The sequence below is a fragment of the Lonchura striata genome, chromosome 3 (genome assembly GCF_046129695.1).
Source record: "Lonchura striata isolate bLonStr1 chromosome 3, bLonStr1.mat, whole genome shotgun sequence".
NCBI lineage: Eukaryota > Metazoa > Chordata > Aves > Passeriformes > Estrildidae > Lonchura > Lonchura striata.
In genome coordinates, this window is record NC_134605.1 from 113,920,142 (window position 1) to 113,935,977 (window position 15,836).

General features: G+C 43.9%; 1 protein-coding gene across 1 annotated transcript; it reads left to right on the forward strand.

The window, feature by feature from the left end:
- Positions 1-118: 118 nt before the first annotated feature.
- On the forward strand, positions 119-12,479 carry GPN1 (GPN-loop GTPase 1). Its single transcript, XM_021545155.2, has 14 exons — positions 119-236; positions 374-467; positions 1,201-1,240; positions 2,464-2,530; positions 3,229-3,266; positions 3,793-3,871; positions 3,972-4,066; positions 5,724-5,769; positions 7,768-7,914; positions 9,844-9,926; positions 10,379-10,418; positions 11,109-11,199; positions 11,657-11,764; positions 12,334-12,479. Exons 1-14 carry the CDS (start codon positions 141-143, stop codon positions 12,423-12,425), a joined length of 1,116 nt encoding a protein of 371 aa, XP_021400830.1. The 5' UTR covers positions 119-140; the 3' UTR covers positions 12,426-12,479.
- The last annotated feature ends 3,357 nt before the right edge of the window (positions 12,480-15,836 follow it).

Here is a 15,836-nt window from a genome sequence, read left to right on the forward strand (position 1 = left end):
CCCGGGGTCGAGCAGCGCCAGAAGGCCGCGCGGGCCCGCGGAGCGTCCCAGGCGGCAGCGGGGCCACAACCGGGTCCGGGCGTGTCACGTCGGCGCTGCGGCCGCCCCCCGCCCCGGAAGGACAAGTGAGCTCTGGGAATATGGCAGCGGCGGCGGGAGGAACGGTCGTGGCCGCTGCCCCGGTGTGTGTACTAGTGCTGGGTATGGCCGGCTCCGGAAAAACCACCTTCGTGCAGGTGAGAGGCTGCGGGAGTCGCGAGGGGCCGTGGGGAGTCGCCGGCTGCCCCCGGGGCTGCCCGTGCCCAGTGGGGCTGCCCGTGCCCCTGGGGCTCCCTGTGTCCAGCGGGGCTGACGCATTCCCGTGTCTCCGCAGCGCCTGGCCGCCCACCTGCACGGGCAGCGCTGCCCCCCGTACGTGATCAACCTGGACCCTGCCGTGCACAGCCTGCCCTTCCCCGCCAACATCGGTAAGTGCTGCGGGACGGCGGGCCCGGGCCGAAGGAGCGGCCTGGGGTCCGCAGTAGGAAACAGGGCCTTCAACAGAGACCCAGCCGGGTCGCGGAGTGTGCTTTCCATGTGTTCCGCGGGAGCGAATACGTGAGAGAATAGAAGCTGGGCTGCTTGTGTTCCCTTAAAAGAGCCCAAGCTCTAATAAAAAAAGGACTATTTTTTAAAGTTATAGGTATTTGCTTTAAATAGTGGTTAATATGACTATTTTTAGAACCAAAGCCATTCATCCAATGCATCTGTACCTTTTTATGTCTTCTGATGTGATTGGTGGTATTTGAGTTCTGGAGGCTGTTTTTTATCAGTAATGAAAGGATTAGCAGATTTGATTTGGTTCCCCCCATACAAATATGCTATCAACAAAGAGCTTTAAAGCACTTTAAAAGACACGAATTTTAAAGAAAACATTTTAGCACTAGAACAGATTTAGGTTTAGCTGTTCCAAAGAGCGTACCAGTCCCTAGTTTTGTGAGAATCCTGTCTCTTACCCTCTGTGAAGGATGGCAGCCAACCTTTCCAAAGGATAAGAAAGACAGTGTGGGTTCACAAGTTGTTTCACTGCTGTCAGAGGAATGACTGGAGTGTCTGTTCCAGTGCTGGATCTCTAGTAAGACAGATTGGGAGATGTGCTTTGTTAGCTGAATGGTGGCCAGCTGGGGGTTAGAAAACTGTTTGTATGCCTTTCTCCCCCAGATATCAGGGACACTGTGAAGTACAAAGAAGTCATGAAACAGTATCCTTTTTTTTTGTCTGAATAATGATATTTGAAATTTTAAGTTTTTGAAAATAATCTGTTGCGTGAACACTGTGGTGAAGGGGCAGGAAGTGGGTGGGATCGCAGCAATGCAGAGTGTTGCATGAAGATCAAGAGGTTTTGATTGTGTATTTCTTGCATGTGATATTAGGAATGTGTGTTCTACGAGATTTGGCACTTAGCTGATCTCCTGTGCTAAAAATGATTTTGCCTAACAGTAAATTTTTACAAGCAATAAATAGTTTTTTTTTTTTCTGGTCTTTTATGGTGGGTTTTTTGAGGGAGGGGGTTGTTTGTTTTTCTGTTTTGGTTTTGGTTGGTTGGTTTTGTTTTGCTTTTTTTTTTTTTTTTTTTTTTTTTTAAGCCGGCAGCCTTTTCCCCATGTTTTATCTAGTCTAATTTTATTTGTCATAACCATGACAATGAAAATTCCTACTTGCCTCTAGGCAAGGAATGAAAATTCCTACTTGCCTGATGAAGCAAACTATTTCTCCATTTGGCCATAATCAAAGCATTGTTGTCTCTCTGAATCTCAGAGACATGGGAGTGTTTGCTCTCACTCACAGTGTTGCTGACTGTAGTGCAGTAACATTATGCTAAAGTGGCTGCACTTCCTGAGGGCTGTGGAGGTCTTTGGTCGCTTATGTAATAGCTTGTGCAGATGAGGCAATACATAGTCTTTGGTTTTAACTTGCAAGTATGACTCTTAAATTTAATATTTTAGACAAGAATAAAGGTGATGGGGGATTCTTGATTTTGGCTGTTGTTTGATTTGGGGTTACCAGCAGAAAATCCTAAATATAAGTTTCAAATTAATATGTAAGTGCATTATTTGCTTCACTGCATATGTTAGCCATTACTGGAGTGTCTGTGCCTTGTTAATAAGAGCTTGAGGAGGATGTTTGGATATTGAGAGTGGTGATAGAGAAAACTGTGTGTTATGAGTCAGTGCTGGTTCTTGTGCAGTTAAAGCACAAATAGCAAGAAGAAGCCACGTAGCCCCTCTTCCTTCTGCCAATTGCATGTGTTTGGGTAAGAGTGGATTTGTTAGCCTGCTGAATGACTTTATAGACGTGTATTAATCGTGTATCGCGGCTGTTGTCCCTTGATCTCAAGATATCCAGAGTGCATCTGTAGTCAGAGCTGACAAAGATGACCTCTGGGGTCTGCGTAACCATTTGCTTTCCTAAATGAAGCATCAGATATGGGCTGGGCCCAAACGGCGGAATAGTGACCTCTCTCAATCTCTTTGCTACAAGATTTGACCAGGTACGAGGTGGTTTCTGTGTGCTGTCCCAGCATGTGTGCTGGAGACAGGGGTTTGGTGTGTGTCCAGTCTCAGGGGGCACTGTGTTTGGTTAGCCATCTCGTATTTCTGGGGAGTTATACTCCATGCAGAACTACATATTCTACAATGCTGCCAGAGCACATTAGCTTTCATATGAGGGATTTCAGGCTTTCAGCTTGTTTTAAAGTAAAATGAAGAAGCCACAGGTCCGGAACATCCTTCCGTCTTTGTACAGGACTGTTGTTGCAGCGTGTTTCCTATAAAATCTTTCATGTGGATGCTCTGGTGTAGGAGTAGGGAAGCTCACTTCTGGAAACCCATTAAATTTTCCTGTGGCTATTTGATAATTGACAGCCCTCCTAAATCATAGCACTAAATCAGCTCTGGGGTGGAGACTGATGTCAGGTATTGAAATGATCTGACTTTCCTCAGGTACTAATTTCTTTAGCCAGGTACTAGAACACACACAAAATCAAGATTGTCTTTGACCTATGCCAGGTCTGAGCATTTTTCACCCCTCCTTAGTAGGACATTTGCACATTCTGAAAAGCATAAAGGATTTAACCTTTTGATATTCACCTGCAGCTGTGCAAGTTAACGTAGTTTCTGCTATGAAATGAAGATCAAAGTTTCCTGTTGTGAGCCTAAATACAAAATATACCTCTGCTTTTTCAAACAGGTGATGAAGTTCATTGAAAAAAGACAAAATGCATCCAAGTGAGTACATTCTACTGAGTTGTGCTTTTCTGGGATCACTGTGGGAAAACTGCAAATTTGTAAAAACCTTCTCTGAATGTTTTCTAGCTGTTTTTTTTCAGGCTTGGTATAAATTTTATGTGGAAAAGGGCATAGAATGGATAAACGAGATTTTCTTTACGTACATAAAAATAAAGCCTGCTTATTATAGTCCTGCTTTTCTTGTCTTCCATTAGACTATCATTTTCTCTCACACATTGTTCAAACAGGCAGCAATTAATTCTTTTTCTGAAGATTTTGCACTACTAACTATCTGTCAAATTGATGCCTTCAACTCATGAGAGTACATGCTTCTTAGTTACAAAATTCACACAGGAGATTTTCAGGCATGCCCATAAATCTCATTAGTGTTTGGGAGAAGCTTTTCTCATCTATTATAGAATAATCATGTCATTTGCCATTGTATGTTGGCAATAATCTAGTCAGAACAGGACCTTGTGCTTAACTAATTTTTCCTAATTGTTGTTTGGGGTTAACTTCTTACCAGGTATGTTATTATTGACACACCAGGGCAAATTGAGGTATTTACTTGGTCAGCATCAGGAACCATCATAACTGAGGCCTTGGTAAGTGCTTTTGGCATGACTGGACAGTGAAGCTGTGTGAATGACCTGGCTGTTGAGCAGTGAGTTTCTTATCAAACTGTCTCTGACTTGGTGTTCCCAGGCCTCCTCTTTCCCTTCGGTTGTTGTCTATGTGATGGACACCTCTCGCAGTACTAACCCTATCACTTTTATGTCCAACATGCTCTATGCCTGCAGGTAAGAAAGGCTGTATATGCAGCCCATCTGCTTCAATTACTGTGTCTCTTTGATAGTTACTTTTGAGGGGAATCATGGAATAGTTTGGGTCTAAAGGGACCTTTAAAGGCTGTTTAGTCCATGCTCTTCTCTGTGGACAGGGACACCTTCCACTAGACCACGTTGGTCCATCCAACCTGGCCTTGGACACTTCCAGGGATGGGGAGCCACAGCTTACCTGTGCAGTGTGCTTCAATATCTCTCTGCTGTCATAATGAAAAAAATTGACAGCATGTCCCTTTCAACTTAAAAAACTTAAAACCATTATCCCTTGTCCTGTCACTAGAAACCGTGGTAAAAAGTCACTCTCCATTTTTCTTAGAAACTTCTTTGTATACTGAAAAGCTGCAATAAAGCTTCCCTGAAGCCTTTTCCAGGCTGAACAATCCCAACTCACTGTCATGTCTCCATAGGAGAATGCTCTAATGGTTTACATGGGTCTGTGGGCCCGCTTTACCGCTCCAAGTCTTTCTTGTACCGTGGTTTCCAGAGTTGGATGCAGTGCTCCAGGTGGGATGAGAACAGAGTGGAAAGGGAAATTCACCTTCCTCACCCTGCTGCCCATGCTGCTCTTGGTGCAGCCCAGAATGTCTCATATCTACTTCATCTACTGGCTTGGTTATTCTCTTAGTGATTTTCTTATTGAAAAAGCAGAATAAATTAGGTGTCAATAGACATAGGGAGGTCATTGGTTCAAAACTCCCACTGAAAGCATTAAATAATCCGTGAGACCTTGGTGTGGTGAATGCTGGTTGCAACAGATTTAACATTGCCTGTTGCTTATAAACACATTTATCTATGATGTATCAAGATAGTCTAGTTTAAGTTCCTTCTTGTAAACACATAGTTTCTTATTCTGTTTTTCAATGTTATTGAGACTTCAAGAGATTTTTCAAGATTTGTTTTGGGTTCAGCATAGCAAGAAGTTCTTGATTTATTGTATTCTTCCTCATACATGAATTTATCTCTTTTCTTTCATGTTGAATTAGGGATTAAATACCTATAGAATGATCAGCATAGCTAGAGCTGTCATAATTCTTGATAAATGTTGGTAAAAGGTTTTCAAAAATCTTTGCAATCCTTGTGTCAAGGTCAGAAGCTGTATCACTGTAATAGTGTGCAAAATATGTCTTACTGCATGCTGCATTTTCTGCCATTAGTTTGAGTAAAAGGTGGTAGCACATATACAGTGAAATGAGTGTGTGAGCTCTTGTGTTGAGGTAGATTTTCTTTATAGATGTTCTGTGTTATTTGAATTCATTGCTCAGTTCATGATCTCTTAGAACCTGAGGTCTGAGTCAAATGCAAAATGCAAAGGTAGTTAAAAACTGGGATCTGAGAATCATAGAAAATGGTAATCAAAATCAACTGAATGTGTCAGAGATTTTCTGCCTCACAGATTTGTGTTTAAATCTTGGGGAAGCCTATTTTGTTCAACTGTTGTAAGCTGGACTTGGGTGAAAATTACATTTTGATTGCTGCAGAGGAAAATAATTTTCTTTTGATGTCAAATGTATTCAGTTTTGCACAAGTCTTGTCTGCCTTATGCTTAACATGCTTTCTAGTCTAGTGAGTTTTAAATTAATGTTAAACTTTCATTTTGTGTCTCCCTGCCCAGTATCCTGTACAAGACAAAGCTACCTTTCATTGTAGTTATGAACAAAGTAAGTCAAAGCTCTGATTTCCATTTCCTAGTGGGACATTGTTCTGCTCAGCTTCTTTGCTGTGGTGTCTTTGTTTTATCACAATAATGGGTTTTGCTAGGAAAGAGTGACTGGGAGGAAGCTGCAGGCTGACAAACAAATCTAAAAAGGGCACAAGCATAACCAGGGATGGGCAGTTGCACTCAAAAGAGGACACCAGCACTATGAAGCACGTTTGGGACCTTAAACCTGGGCTCTAGGGACACTTAACCCTGTAAGGTAAGAGGGAGGACACTGGGGAGTCTGCTTTTACACGCTCTGTTTCCACATGGCATTTGTCTTTGTTACTGTTTCTACCCAGCAGCAGGCTAATGACCCACAGTGGCAGTGGAGTAACACCTGCATGTTTCCAGGAAGGAGTCCAGCCTACTGTACCAGGCAAAACTCAGCAGAAGGTGTTTGATCCAGTGTTTGCTGGGAGGCAGACTGTAGTCTAGAGATACACATCCACTGCCATGTAACGCACTCGCAGTCTTGAAGGAGTGCTTTTAAGGGCTGTCTCTTCAAACATAATAATTTCAGATATTGAAAGAATCCCATTAGATTTTTGGTGTGAATGCTGCTGCCCACAGACATCATTTGTATCCCCAGCACAGCAGGCTGTCTGTACAAACACACACACACACACACACATTTCCCACAGGCCATGCCTTTACTGTGCCCTTTTAGTGTTAGTGTCTGCTGTGCCCCAGCTCCACCTGTCTGCCCAGTGACCCAAACCCTGTTTTGAGACCTGCTTGCTTACTGAGCAAGGTTTTGTATACTGTTTTTTCTCTAACTCTAGACAGTAATTTTTGAATAAGCTACTTAGTTTTTGGGGTTTTTTTTCAATATAAAAAGGCACAATATAGGAAAATTATTCTCTCTTAAGAAAATAAACCTTTTGAAAGACTGAAAGTGGGACTTGAGAATCAGGAAAGGTAGGCCTGATGCTTAGGATCCGTAACTTCAAACCTCAATTTAATGTTTGCCTTTGCTAAATAGTAAAGGCAACAGCATTTTAAGAATTTTTAGCAAGATGTAATGAAATTTAATTTTTTAAAATTGACTCTTGATAAGAATGGAAGAATACTGGGCAGCTTATAGATGTGCAATGACAGATTTTAGAATTATAAGATTTGCAGAGGGGAAAAAAAGCAATTTGTAGAGCTGATTTTATTTTATTTATAGAATTTTAAGTGCTCAGGCTTTGGGCCTTGGTGTATTCAGTTCTGTCCCAAATCTTGTGAGTAGTGCTAGGCAACACTTCATCTTTCTCCTTCCCATTGGTGCAGGGAAATGAAACCTATCGGAGTTTTAGGCACCTCATATTGTGCTGAGAGTGGATATGCCTGTGGTAAGATGTTGATGATGCATCTGGTTTGGTGCTGATGAAACTTTTGAATAGACTGTTTGCATATGAATTGATGTAAAATTGTGGAACCATCTCACCTGTTTGTGTCCATTGTCGTGCACTGAGTTTGGGTTGGAACCCCCTTGGGTCAGAGCACAACTGATGCTTACAGAGACCCCATCCTTGGGCTGCTGCCCAGCGTGGAAGTGGCACCTGCTCCCCCAGCTCCCAGGCAGTCAGGAAAGCTTAGGATTTCAGTGGGGGCTGCTCTTGCCTGGCCTCAATCATACAATCTGCTATTTACACTGTAAACTTTATTGTACAGTGTGCAGTGTTTGAATGCTCCTTTGCAGTAAGTTGTAGAAGGCTTTAGAACTGTGATTGTTCCTTTAAACAGTCAGTGCCTTCTTAAACCTGAGCAGTTGCTTGTCTTCTTTCCAGGTATTCGTGTAGTTGATTTGATAAAAACAGAACTTGCAAAACTTCAGACCAGGGCTGAGTATTTTGACAATATTTACATTTTGAAAATAAGCTTAACACTGTTGTTTTTTTTTTTTTTTTATTTTTCCACTTAACAGCCTATGGCTAAGATTATTACTATTGAATATTTTCCCTTCTCCTTCCAGACTGACATAATCGACCACAGTTTCGCAGTGGAATGGATGCAGGACTTTGAGACTTTTCAGGATGCCCTGAATCAAGAGACCTCCTATGTCAGTAACCTGACTCGTTCCATGAGTTTAGTGTTGGATGAATTTTACAGTTCACTGAAGGTAAGAATCTTGTTTTTGTTTATTACCTCTCACGAAAGCCTGGAGAAGACAAATCTCAAGAGTAATGTTTTTGATTTAGGGTGGGAGTAAAATGTAAGGAAGGCAAAAGGCAGACTATTCACTGGTGCTCAGGGAAAGGAAAGGAGGCAATAGACACAAAGTGAAATACAGGAAACTATGTTTAAGCAGAAGAGGAAAAAAAATACTTCATTTTTATTGATTGAGCACTGGAACAGATGGTCCAGAGAAATTCTGAAGTCTCCACTCTTGGAGACAGACCAAGTCGTGAGCAACCTGTTCTAGTTAATTCTGGTTTTTGGGCAGAGAAGTTGGACTAGATGATCTCCAGAGGTATCACCCAATCCTAACCATTCTGTCCTTCTGTAAAGGGTCTTTGCACTGCCCTTTTGGACTGTAGTCTGTTGATGAGCCATGTTGAGGATTTGCTAATTTGAACACAGTAACTTCAGTAACTTGTCACGCTGAATGGCAGCCCTGAATAATTCAATATTGTGATTAATCATGAGAAGAAAGTGAAGATAGGCTGGTGAGAGGCAGCATTTTCTGTCTGAGGTAATTTTCAGAAAGTGTCTAGTGCAGTTATGCAATTTAGTACACAGGAAGAATGGAAAGAATCTCAAACCCAAACAAACACCCTCTCCCCCTCACCGCCTCATATTTGCTTGGGCAAGAAGAAGTTGGGGTTTTTTCTCATTTAACCAGGTTTAGAGAAGACAAAGTAATCCAGTTCCTCAGGAAAACCTGTGCATCGGAGGCTGTCACTGTTCCCATAGTCTGTGCAAAAGGTTTCAGCTAATTGTGTTTGTCGTTACCTTTTACTAAAGAAAAAGCAAGCTTTTTTGGCTTTATGGGTATTAAAAGAAAGATAATGAAAATAAGTGATTCCATTCAGATAGATGTAATGTATGTGTTCTATGTGGAACAATATACAGAATTTCAGAAGGGATTGTAGTGGTGCCATGTACAGAACTAAAGTACTTCCTGTTTTTTATTTGTTAATTAGGTCATATTTCTGTGCATGTCAGAATACTGGACTGGAGAGCAGGTCATGTGATGATTGTAGCATAGACTGCAACTTGTACTTCAATGCAGAGAAAGTATAAATGTATGTCAGCATATAGTAGTACTTAAAATCCTTTGGAGAGCTGTCTCATGTTTGCTGTATTAATGACCAAGTGCAAGGCTGTATTGCAAAAAGTCTTCCATTCGTTAGTGAGTAGTTGAGACTGTCTTGCTTTCAAAAAAGAGGAAGAATTTTTGTTAGAAGATGAAGTATTTGTAGGTAATTGATTTAACAGAGACAGAACAAATGGCCAGAGGTGTAATGATAGACAAGTCCAAGTTAGGAAGGAGCTGTGCATGTTGAATGTATTGCTGCAGTAACTGATTGAATTGTCCACCACCTGCTGTTCTGGGGTTGGACTGCATGGCCAAGTGTGATGTGGCTAAATACAAAGTATTAGATGTAATTTCAGAGCGAGAAGGTCAGTTGTTGTATATTTTGCTGTCTAATTCTAGTACACATACATACTAACTACTTATAACCCTAGGTGCAGATTGGATTATTAACCGTAAACAAGTAAGTGACAGAAAGACCTGACTTTCTCTTGAAATGGTGAACTCTTTAAATAAACCAAACCCCCTTCCCAGAAGAAACACCCCCTGAAAATACTACAACTCACCAAACAGAAAACCAGCAGCACCCAAAAGACAGGGGTAACAAATATGAACACCAAGTGGACAAAGAGTTTGAAAGCAGGATGGATACAAGCAGAAGTGGTATTGCACATTCTTGTGCCACTGTGCTGTCATTAGGTTTAGACTAGTAATTATTTGTTAGTTTTTTTGGTTTTTTGTTAGAGACTGGTTCAGTTACTCTGCAGTTGTAGTGTGTGGTTTGTTTTGCAGGTGGTTGGTGTTTCTGCAGTGCTCGGCACAGGACTGGATGAGTTTTTTATCCAGCTTTCTAAAGCTGTGGATGAATATGAGAGGTAAGACGACAGTCAGCCCAGTGAACACTTCCTGAAAGTACAGATTTGTAACTCCTTTGATTTGAGGGATTCTACACCTTCCTTAGCCAAGATAGTTTAGGGTTTCTAATAAACTTCAAGCATCAGCATAAAAGGTGGCAGTGTAAGGGAATTATTCAGAGGTGAATTTTTGTGTTTGTTGTTCAGTGAAAAAGCAAAAACTATCTGTGCCATTACCTATGTGAAGGAATATTTTTTTCTGTAATTCTGTACAGCAGTCAAGGTCTGAACTCTTGCTGTTTCAATTAAGTATGTTCACTTATTTTGCATCCATTGGTTTCAGAATCCAAATCTGGGTAAAACATGAAAGCCTTAAGAAAACTTTTTGTGGGGTAGAAGGAAGCCTCTGAGATGATCCTTACTTAATATAAATCATGTGTTGATTCAGACCGAATGCACTCTTATCTTTTCAGAGAGTATCGTCCAGAATATGAACGCCTGAGAAAAACACTAGTAAGTGGTTTTGGCTGTTGTACACGTGGATAGTGTATCTTGAGGTTGCTTTTATGCACACAATTGCCTTTATGTTGAGAGGGTCTAACATTTTATTTACTAGTCACACTCAGTGTGGGAAAACTCCTGTCCTGAAGAAGTCTGCTATCTGTTTTTTTTCCCTAGATGTAGTGGAGCATATCATTACAAGAATAAAGATGTTTTATGAAACATATATTGTTTGCTGCATTAGTGCTAGCATTTCAGCTAATTGTGAGAAAATGGTTGGAAATAGTTTTGTATCTTTCATTCAGAAGGATAGAGATTTCTTGAAAATAAATTCTCGAGTGTTTTGTCAAAGGTATCTTTGTATCTTCCTGTACCAGTGAAGTATACTGGTTTGACTTAAACAGTAACAGAGACTCATTTGCAGTACCAAAATCAGTAGCTCTGCTCACCTTGAGTCCTGGCTGTCCAAAAGACAGTTCTCTGCAGGCACTGAGTTTGGCTTCCTGATGCTTCTGAAAATGTTCTAGTAGTCTGCTGGAGGTTGCTGTCTGTGTTTGGTCCAAAGTTCTGTGTAACCTTAGTTACCCAGAGATCTGCTGAGTGACTTGCACTCTGGCTGGGGGACAGACTGTTGGGTTTGGGTGAGGTTACTTTTTACTGATACTTAAAATGTTCTCAGAATCCACATATAACTATCTACAGGAGGAAGCTCAAGAGAAACAGAAGAGAGAGCAGCTGGAACACTTGTGGAAGGACATGGGCAGTGTGTGTGTGCAGGGCAGCACACTGGCAGGTATCTCACCAGGAAGATCAAATTCACTGCAAAAGTTTTCTGAAGAGTTTGTGTTGAGAACTGCTTCTCTGTTCCCACAGCAAAGTGTGAAAACAGCTCCATGTTAGAGGAGTGGGGCTTTAGTTCCTGTGGGATTGACCACACTTAGCTCTTCCTCTGTCTGTCACAGACGTGCAGGAAGCCCTGCTGTGCAGCTAAAGCAGCAGTCATAGTAAAAATAATGAGGTACTTTAGAAAAGGTGAAACATATTAGGATATAGGAGAGCTGTGCTGTTGGCTGCACTGTTCCTTAGAGGTATGTGCTGATAAAAGTCTGTCTTGTATCTTTGGGATCCTCTTCTGTCCTTTCAGAGCAGGTGTTAATTGTTGTGTTTGTGTGCAGATAAAAGTTGACAGTGTTAACAATACCTTACCTTTAGCAAGCTGGTTTGTGTACAGCTATTTCTTTCCCTTCAAGGACTTGATGATGCTTCTGCAATGGGTCCCTCTGAGCTAATCCTTACACGAGGAACTCTCAATGAAGAGGAAGAGAGAGAGAGTGATACTGATGACATTGACCATGAAGGTAAGGGAATGAGGCCTGAAACCACCCATCTAGTTAGGAAATCCCCTCTGTATTTCATTACCTGTGTGGACTGTAAAGAGAGCCTAGAAAACAAGCAAACAGTCACCTAAATACATGTGTCAGAATCCATAGCAGAAGCCCAGCTGCAATGTTTGGTCAGTGCTATCACTCTCCAACCTCTGTGAGAGTTCAATTGTAAGTTTTCTATACAAGTAATTCATAGGTGTATTACGCATATAAAGCAGGGAACTCGTTAGGCTTGAGCACGCAGTGACCTCTGAACCTGATTGATGCCCAGCTGTTTTATCATCTCTTTGACCTTACAGTTTCTGCCCCTGGCTGTGGCTTTTGCTGTGACTATGGTCTTAAAGCAATCTTCTAAGTTCTTAGAGAGTGATTTTTTTCTTCTATAGCTCACAGACTTAATCTTCATTCTTTTCCTGTTCCATTGGTGTTTCAGATCACTTCTTTGCTTTGCCCTGTAATGTTATGCTGTTCTGACTATCCTGACTCTAGCTTTTGTCAGTAACAGAGGTAGAATAGTGCTGAACTGTTGTTTCTTCCCCCAGTGACTGAGGAGAGTCATGAAGAACCAGCCTTCAGAAACTTCATGCAAGATGTGCGGATGAAATGCCAGAGAAAAAGCAACCTGAATGAATGAGACCTTCACAAACAGAACGTTTGGAAGGAACAGCATAAAGAAACTTGCAAGAAACCATGTGTGAAGACTTTTATTTGGGAACTGCTTCCTCTGATAGATTTTTATTTCTCTTCCTGAGAAACTGTCAGTCATATGAGTTAAAGATCTTGGAGCCAACTGGCTGCACAGTTCACCATCTGCTGCTGTGGCTTCCTGAAGCTGAGGGAATCAGATAGCAGTTTCTTTTCCTCCAGATTCTTCAGATCTATCTGTTGAGTGCTTAGAGTTTGAGCAGTGTTAGTATCTGCAGCACTAACTGGTTCCCAGAAACATGTTTGTTTGCGTGTGCAGCCAGGGCACAAGTGATGTTGTACTGAACTTTATCAATCTACTTTGATGGTTTGGTTTGTATTAAATATATTTTATGTACTAACAAATGTGTGATAATAATGGAAGGAAATTTCATTTTAAGCACTATTCTAAAGTGAGAATTTTCCCTGTACTTGCAACCCATCTGTATGGATGTGCAGCAAATGCATCTTAATTACATTGTACAGACATGGTACAGATGCCTTCCAGGAAAATGCTGAGCAAAGAAAGTTCCCAAGAGGGAAAGTAATAAAAAGTCTCTAGCTTGATTTGGCTGAGAACAGAAATGCACATGGTTATATACTGGCTGCATATATCCCTAGGTTACTTAAAGCAGAAGCATTTCCATAGATGAGTGTTTACCTGGAATACAGACAAGCACTTAGAGACTGGCTAATACTTATTTTCGTGGTAGGCACCACAGACACAGATGTTCACTTGCAGTTTAGCAGTCTGGACCCTGAACCTTTGGGTTTTTCTCCTCCACAGAAAGGGGTGGCCTCACTGGGTAGGTCTTCCAAGTGGAAGTTTGGCACAGGTTAGCTAGCGCCAATCCCAAATTGTTAGTGTGGAATACTACTCTGCTTTAATTTATAAATCACTAGTTCTCTTAGTGGATAAACCCTTCAACTTTACTTCAATTTCACCGAGTTCCAAACTGTGGCCACCAAGATTTTACAGCACTATGTCTGTGGTGGAGTTCTGTGTATGGTTATATGGGAATGTTCACAAGGAGCCATGCTGACCTAAGCTGTGACTGTAGACCTCGTCCCAACACCTCCAGCTGTGCTCAATGAGTCCTGACAGTCCCCATGCTGACCCTTAAGTTTCTCTGCCTGCTGCCTGGGGGAGGATCCCTAAGGTGCCACAAAGAGAGGAGCTTCTTATGGGCACAGTGTCCTGGGATTCAGGAGAAAAGAAGGGGTTTTCAGTCTTGAGCACCTCACACTCCATCAGAATTTATAGCAGACAGCTTCAACCTCAGGAGGACAGTGAGTCACATTTTATAGATCCTAGTCTCACCTCAGCCTTGCTGAGGGACAGTCGGACAGGGAGAGGGAAGGAAACAGGTCTGGACAGACAGCCTGCGACCAGAAAATCATCCTAACCTTTATAGCACTAAATAGAGTGGTAAGAACTTCCCAAAATATTCATTTCCCTGCAGACTGAGGACGCAGAGTGGCACTAAATTGAAGCACAAGCTGGACATGCCATAAACAGATTATGTAAATATAAGAAGTAAGAGCTACTCAGACAATTCCATTAAAACATTCCAAAATCTGGCTCCTGGGATATGATCATCTCTGGGTTTTTTAGTAATGTCAATTTTAAATTTTCTTCCCTTTTTTGTATTTCCCTTGGATTCTTTTAACTATTGTTTCAATTTGTCATTTTGGTATCATACAGACAATTTTACAATACCAATTAAATTTCTTTATTTCATTTCTCAAATTACTATTTTATCATCTGTTCCCTCCATTGCCATGTAGATTTTAAACAATGTCAGTGCATTACAAAGATCACACTACTATGCATATGAAATATAAAGTGCATACGCAAACTGGCATATTATACTATACAAAGCAGTTAAAAGTAAGTTGTACTATATCAAAATACTTGTGATGCAAAAAGCTGATCTATGAACGTGAAAGTAAATACTATTTTATAATCTATAACAGCCGACGACTGTGGGGGAGAAGGAGGGTGAGCAGCGGGCCCGCAACCGGCGGAGGGCGGGCAGGGGGACGCGGGCACTTCAGTATTTTGGCCGGGGTGCTGATCTCGGCCAGTCGGGGCAGGCCAAGTCCCCGCAGAAGCGGAAACACCGCGGGGGAAGAGGCGTCGAGAGCCCGCAGCGGGCTCTGCGCGTCCTCCCCACTCCCCGCCAGCGAGCCGCCTCCCCGCCGCTCCCCGGTCCGAGCTGCTAGCGCGGAGTCCGCCTTTGCCGCCCGGAACCAATGCCGGGCTGCGCCTCTCCCCTGCCCCGAGTGCCGACGGGCGGCTGCAGTTCGGGCTCTGCGGGGCCCTTTTCGCCGGGAGCCGGGCACGAGCACGGGCCGAGAAGGGGACAGGGGGTCTCCGAGCGGGACCCGGGGCGCCCGCGGGCCCTTCGAGCAGCGCGGGCTCCGCCCCATGCTGCCACGGGCCCGGCCGCGCAGCTCCCGAGCCCCGCCAATCCCGGCCCGCCTTTCTCCGCCCTGTCCAATCCCGGCCGCCCTTCCAATCCGGGCGCGGTTCCTGCGATTTCGGCCCGCTCAGTCGCGGCCCGACTCCTCAGCCTGGCCCCGCTCCCCCGTGCGCTTGAGGCGCCGCTCCCGGCGCCGCTTTGGGAGCCGGCGGAGCGCTATCCCTGCTGCCGCAACCTCGGCAGGCGCTGGGGCCGGGAAGGGCGGGCGGGAGCTCCCCGTCAGGCGCCGGCCGGGATTTCTCCCAGGGAAACGGGCTGACGGCGGGGAGCGGGCGGACCCGGCCCCTGCAATGGCGGCGGCGGGAGCGGCGCGTGAGGGGAGCGCGGGGTGGTCGCGAGCCGAGCGCGGCGGGAATGGGCGGGCTCGGATTGGTGGGGCCGGCGCTGCCTCGGGTTGTGATTGGCTGGCTGGCCCGGCTCTGAGGCATAAGTAGCGTGCGTGGGGGAGGCGGGGGCGTCAGTTCGGCGGCGGGGCTGGAGGCGACGGGAGCTGCGGAAGCGCGTTCCGAGGAGGAGCGCCGCTGCGCCGGGACGGGTCCCCCGCGGCTGCCGATCCGAGGAGCGCTGGTGAGCACGCACGCGACTCCCGCGTCTGCCTGCGGCGGCGTCCGGGGGCCGGCGGTGTCCAGTTGTTTGCGCCGCGCCCTGCCCGGCTCGTGCGGCCAGAGGCTGGTGCGGGGCCTGGCGTGGCGCAGGGGGGACCGGCTGCTGTCACTGGGGAGTAGCCCTTTCGCGCTTTCTGGATTTAAAGTAACATTGAGAATACTGGGAATAAAGCCGGTTGTTTGCTTTCTTACTATTTGATTTTGATTTTACTTAATAATTTTATCTATATTGCATTACTTCATTGTTTTGTTCGTTTTATTAAGTTTAAT